The 5,934-nt window shown below is 41.5% G+C and overlaps 1 protein-coding gene across 2 annotated transcripts in view; it reads right to left on the reverse strand.

The window, feature by feature from the left end:
* Positions 1 to 143: 143 nt before the first annotated feature.
* Positions 144 to 5,934, reverse strand: part of mpnd (MPN domain containing) — a 9,281-nt gene continuing 3,490 nt past the window's right edge. The window contains exons 4-13 of one of the 2 annotated variants that reach the window (XM_050055864.1): positions 5,504 to 5,603; positions 5,334 to 5,412; positions 5,147 to 5,243; positions 4,994 to 5,066; positions 4,815 to 4,891; positions 3,625 to 3,793; positions 1,660 to 1,742; positions 1,441 to 1,530; positions 1,249 to 1,341; positions 144 to 1,094 (exon numbers count right to left, since the gene is read on the reverse strand). In XM_050055864.1, coding sequence (XP_049911821.1) covers positions 1,008 to 1,094; positions 1,249 to 1,341; positions 1,441 to 1,530; positions 1,660 to 1,742; positions 3,625 to 3,793; positions 4,815 to 4,891; positions 4,994 to 5,066; positions 5,147 to 5,243; positions 5,334 to 5,412; positions 5,504 to 5,603 — 948 coding nt within the window. In that variant the 3' untranslated portion in view covers positions 144 to 1,007. The remainder of the gene's footprint in view (positions 1,095 to 1,248; positions 1,342 to 1,440; positions 1,531 to 1,659; positions 1,743 to 3,624; positions 3,794 to 4,814; positions 4,892 to 4,993; positions 5,067 to 5,146; positions 5,244 to 5,333; positions 5,413 to 5,503; positions 5,604 to 5,934) is intronic. The other variant, XM_050055865.1, reaches the window with a different exon arrangement.

Genomic DNA, 5,934 nt, shown 5'->3' on the forward strand with positions numbered 1-5,934 from the left:
AAATATTGTTACAAGAGGAACAATCTGTATTTTAGATTTTAGAATGACCTGTCCCTTTAAACTACTGATGTGCCTCACAGAGCCACTAGCATAGCTGACTCATCGTTTTTCCAGAAGGAAGTCAAGAAGGAACCAACATCCATGTTTAAATAGTTCCAGTGTGTATATTTTAATGCTTTGTGGATCATCAGCAGGCGTAAGGCATTGCTCTGTCTTGATACATGTACATCACACAATCCACAGTTAGTAATAAATACAGTACAGGTAAAGAGGAAGCAAGTATCTGTCCCGACCAACAGGACTCATGTCTCATATAACCTGACGGAGACAGTAGAGGGGCACATTCACAACACACATACACACACACAGGTTCATTAGAAAAAAAACAATTTGCTTGGCACAATGGAATTACTTGCACCACATTGCAACCATCCAATTTGACTTGAGGAACAAACATTCACAAAACCTTTTGCAGAGAACAGCTGAGGTCAAACCAAGACACACTTGCATACTTTGCTAATGTAGTATATTTTGCACTACTTGTTTTCAGTATTTCCCGACCACTGCTCCATTGGTTTAGTCTATAAAGGCAATTACAACACACTGAAAGTTTACATTGTACATACCTGGCAGTATCTGCAGGATACTGGCACAGATAGGCACATAGGTCCATGTGGAGAAGGAGAGAGGCCAGTCAGCAGGCTGATTTCATGCCCCAAAATGCTTCTATTTAGTGTCTTTGTGTAAAATGCTGATATTGTGTTCTCTGATCTGGTGCTGTTTGGTTTTGTGTTTCAATCTTACATTTCTCTTTAAGTCACCATAATGCTGTATCAAAATTAAGTGTCAGTCAAGCACGAGAGAATTCAAGGCATCTATATGATTTTCAAGCAGGTTTTTACATTGTACATCTGTCACTCCAGTCCTGCAGCTCTGCACAAAGTTGTGTTTTTTTAAAAGTGGAACGACTTGGGAATGAGGGCAGCCCACATGCACAGCAAGTCCACTCAGTGTATGCTGCTCAGCTGACTGTAGACATGCTCTAAGATCTGAGAGTAGGCCTGATCTTTGGGAGCGTGGCAACTCAGAGAGCCCTGAAGAAGAAGAGAGAAAGTTGATGAAGTTAGGTCAGCTGGGTCAGAGTGCAGGAGGGTGTATGAAGCCCTGAAAGACTGTCAGGATCACCATCTAATGTCTGCCTTCTATATTCTTCTATATTTCAGGTCCTCTATAAATCGCCCTACCTACCTTGATCTTGTCCAACATAGTCGTATCAGGACACCAGTACTGGCTGAACTGGACGAGGTCAGGAGCTGTCCTGTAGTAGTCAACCAGCAGCATCTGTGGGGGAAATAAACAGAGAATTTATAATGACTTGAAATGCATTACCCACATTTTGATTTCTGTATTTTTGTAGGACTGAGGCCGCAGTATCGGTACCATCTCATTAAGAACATCACTGGTGAGGAAGTTGTCTTGTACGTAAGTGACCTCCACAGCCACTGGGATGCCGTGGTCATTGGGCCGTTGCTGCAGGAAGGCAGATGATGCATAAGTTTAGAGGAAAAACATGAGCACAAGTGTCTGTCTAAATCAAGAATACCAGAAAAGACTAAGTAAGAAAGCTAAAAACTAAGAAGGTGAGTAGTGTAGATACACCTGTGTCCTCACCTCTGGCGGAGGTACGACCCAGAACGGGGTTATTGTGGATGCTACACCTTGATTGCCGTGATAATATGGTCCTGAAAGAGTAAAAAAATGAAAGCTTAGTGGCCTGATGGTCAGAAAGTCCAGGTTTTAATGAGACAAGCAAGGTTCATGATGATGATGATGATGATGATGATGATGATGATGATGATGCCTTCACATGCCATGGTAAAAACTGGAAGTTGCAGATTTAGGAACGCCACATAAATGTCCTTTTGAAGACATTAATTACAGTTTGGTTACCTTCACTGTGGAGAAGTTTCTTGTGGGTTTATTTCTTCATCTTTTGTATTTTTTCTGCTTCCTACATTTTATACTCTTTTTTTCTATATTATTTTCTTGCTAAACAATAGCACAGTAAAAATAACATTTCTTCATTATTATTATATTCTTGAGGGTGTCCAACTGCTAAACATTTATTAACTTTTCCGTTACCACCAGTCAACCACTGCTATACACCGGGAAAGAGGGGGGCTCATGTCACATGACTTGAGTCAGACAAATTTGAGGACTTGTTTGACTGACATTGATTTTCTCGACTTGAATTTGACTTGGTATTCATGACGTAAGACTTAACTTAGAATTGAGGCAAATGACTCGAAAAGACTTGACTGTTTTATGAAATATTTTCATTTTCCTAGATATTGAGTGTTATATTGGGTTTTTGAAACATGACTGGGTGATTTCTAGAGCAATGCATGCAAACTTGGCAACCTAGTATGACAAAGAAGAACAGCAGAGGGCAGCACGCAAGACAGCTTTAATGGAGGTCCAAAAATAATTTAACTGAGATTCACGATTATGTTGTCAATGACAGTAGTGAGAAGGGAGCAGCAGTATGCAAGGTTTGCAATTTAAAAAAAACAAAAAAAAACAGAGACAAGGCCACCACAACATCGAACTTCATCTGTCACTAAAAAAACTCACAAAGGTCCATGAATGTGTCATTTTAGTAAACTTTTTAGTTGCTCAGACCTCAGCTAGAAAACATTTGACCAGATCATCAATATTTCATACAACTTGACCTGGGACTTGCTTGACCTGAGCAGTGACTTTGGGGGCAGCAGTAGCTCAGTCCATAGGGACTTGGGTTGGGAACCGGAGGGTCGCCTGCTCAAGTACCCGTCCGGACCAAAATATGGAGTGGTAGCTGGAGAGGTGCCAGTTCACCTCCTGGGCACTGCCGAGGTGCCCCTGAGCAAGGCACCAAACCCCCCAACCGCTCGGAGCGCCTCTCATGGGCAGCCCACTTTGACATCTCTCCACTTAGTGCATGTATAGGTCCAGTTTGTGCATGTGTGTGTTCGGACCTGTGTGTAATTGACAACAGAGTGAAAAATTGAATTTCCCCTCGGGGATTAATAAAGTATATAAAATTTAAAAAAAAAAAAAAAGACTCAACCTGTCTTGTTTGACAGTGACTCAACTTGACTTGCTTTTTATTCTCCACAAGACCTGGGACTTGCTTGAGACTTGAAGGTTAAGACTTGCTTGTGACTTGCACATGTGTGACTTACTCCCACCCCTGCTATACACTCAAGGGACACTTTGCTCCTCATTCAAGTCTCATTCAAGTGCCATACTTATATTCTTTTGCCAAATGCTGCTATCTGTGTACACTTCACTCCATCTCTTTATTCCATTCTTGTAGGTGTACAATTTTTTGGTAGTGCAACTCGTGGGTCTCTAATTCTGACATACACACACTTCTTATAATTACTATGTATTTATTGTAGATAGATCCTCCTTATCTCCTGCTTCATAATCTCAGCAATACAATTTAATTTCCTTTTATGGGATCAATTAAGTGTCTGTTTTCTGTTTTCACAGCTCCCTGTGGACGAGGTATTGACAGAGAATTTCCCTAATCTGTCTCATCGATACAGTCCCATACTGAATATAAAGGCAGGCACATACCGCAGATGATGCCCAGGCAGGGCTGGAAGCCGTTGTTTGAACCCTGCAGCCTCAGCTGATGGTCCATCTGGGAGTCGATGTCCTGCAGCGACGGCAGAGCCGGACCTCGCGGGTGGCTGTGGTACCAGCCCACCAACGACAGCCCACGCATGAACAGGTTCTGACAGATCTAGAGCAGAGTCAACATGACAGACACTGATTAGAAAAGAGCCTAACTTTGCTTTAAAGGTAGTTGGTGACTTGTGTAAAAATACGTTTTTGTCATATATGATGAAACTATGTATATCCTGACAGTAGTACAAAAAAGTGGGAAAAAAAACATTTTCCTCTGCCACTTTTAATAGCATTTACAAGAACACACTGTAGCTGAATGAAAACAGCCAATCAGAGCCGAGGAGTCTCTAACACAGTTGTCAGTCATGTCAATTACTGCTCATAAACTGGTCAAACTGTCAAACTTGATCAGCTACGAATCAAGATTCTGTTACTACATTGCCTATTTCTGCCCTCAAATGCTTCTGTTTAACTGTGACATGAGAAAGTTTGTGAGCCGCTCTACATGTGAAAAACTGGTGAGCTAAAACAAAGCCCCACCCACTGTCTGAAGCAACCTTTCTCATCTTACTACACTTGTTATGGACTTAACCAGTTCACAAAAGAAGCTCTGCCATAATTTTCAGCTGAATTTTGTTTTGGCAGTTACAGTTTTGGCTTTTCATATTCTGTTAACCACTCTACTTTCAGTGCCTAACATTCAAAGAAACTGTGTGTGGCTACAAATTTGCTAAGATTAATGCGCAGAATCTGAAGCGATGGACACTATTTTCAGATTTCACATTAAGGTCTTTATCTCAGGACAGCTCTGTAATAATCTTGAAAACGCTTTAAAAACCTGAAATTTTATATTCCAAGATTGTTAACATTAACAAATTTGTATTTAAGAGTGAAAACGCAGACATTTCTGGGGTTAACACACTCAGTCAGTGTTCCAGTGATGGAAACTCAAGAGCCGGTTCTTTGGTGTCTGGCTTTTGGAAAGACAGATGCATGCTGACAAGTGCTGGCTGCCAAGCTGTCCTGCGGCACAGGAAGAACTTGTGAATTTTTAAAATGGGTGTCATTCACCTCCATGTTTTCTGAAGGCATACATGCTGTTAGTACAGACTACTGATTCACTGTCCATGTGTTACCTCCTCCTCAACGGCGGAGGCAGATTCTCTGTCTGCCAGCCTGGTCCGACAGGGGAAAGCCCTTAAGACTGTCAGCACTGGAATACACCAAGCACAGAGAGAGAAAGACGCTGGTTTCAAAGATGGCTTCATTTTCTACTTCTGTACATGTCTTGCAGTGACTGTCTTATCATACTCACGTTGTGTGTTTGTGTCCCATCGTCCTCCGAGGTATCCCACCACCTCACTGGTGGTCAGGTGACAGTGGAAGTCCTGATAAGGATAAAAAGCAGCTCTCCATTAACTGTTCATTAGTGCTTAATTACCCAGTTTTAGATACACTTGTTACTTACCATTAGCAGCAGTACGTTACTGGAAACAGCTACATTGAAAGGCTGGAATCTGTTGATGGCTGAGAAGGCTGACAGCTCCACGAGTGTGTGTGGATCTCTGAGGATACAAGTAAGTGTCTATCACACTCTTAATTCACTCCACTGGTCACACAAACCTACATTGATCTTTCAGAATAAAAGTCAGTACCTGGCAGCATCCCTGGTGCCCAAGGTGCAATATCTGACAGGAATTCTCTCTCTGTCAGTCCTCCGTGAAACAATCACGTCTGTAACAGTTGACATGGACATTTGTTTTACACTTTGTTGAAACTACAAAATCATGAAATTTTACAAAATTAGAGGAAAGGAGAATCATACCATTCAATCCAGGTTTGTTGTTCTTGTTCTTGTCATCTGCCTGCACAGCTGTCTTCCCTTCCTCCTCATCCTCGTCATCATCCTCTTCGCTCACCAGGCTCTGGCGACACAAGAAAGGAACACAATATAGGACAGGTTACTGTAGATATAGACGACAGCATAACACTTTGTATGTCATTTTTGCTTTTAATTTGAGCTCTTTAAATTTCCTGTTCTTAAAGTAAGTGAAAATAATCTGCCAGTGAGGTAAGAATACAGTCAGGTCCATAATTATTTGGACAATGATACAGTTGTCATCATTTTGGCTCTGTACACCACCACAATGGGTTTTAAATGAAACAATGAATACCTGCTTAAAGTGCAGACTCTCAGCTTTCATTTAAGGCTTTTTTTTCAAAAATGTAGTATGAACCGTGTAGGAATTAACCATT

Source organism: Epinephelus moara, chromosome 10 (assembly GCF_006386435.1).
Source record: "Epinephelus moara isolate mb chromosome 10, YSFRI_EMoa_1.0, whole genome shotgun sequence".
NCBI lineage: Eukaryota > Metazoa > Chordata > Actinopteri > Perciformes > Serranidae > Epinephelus > Epinephelus moara.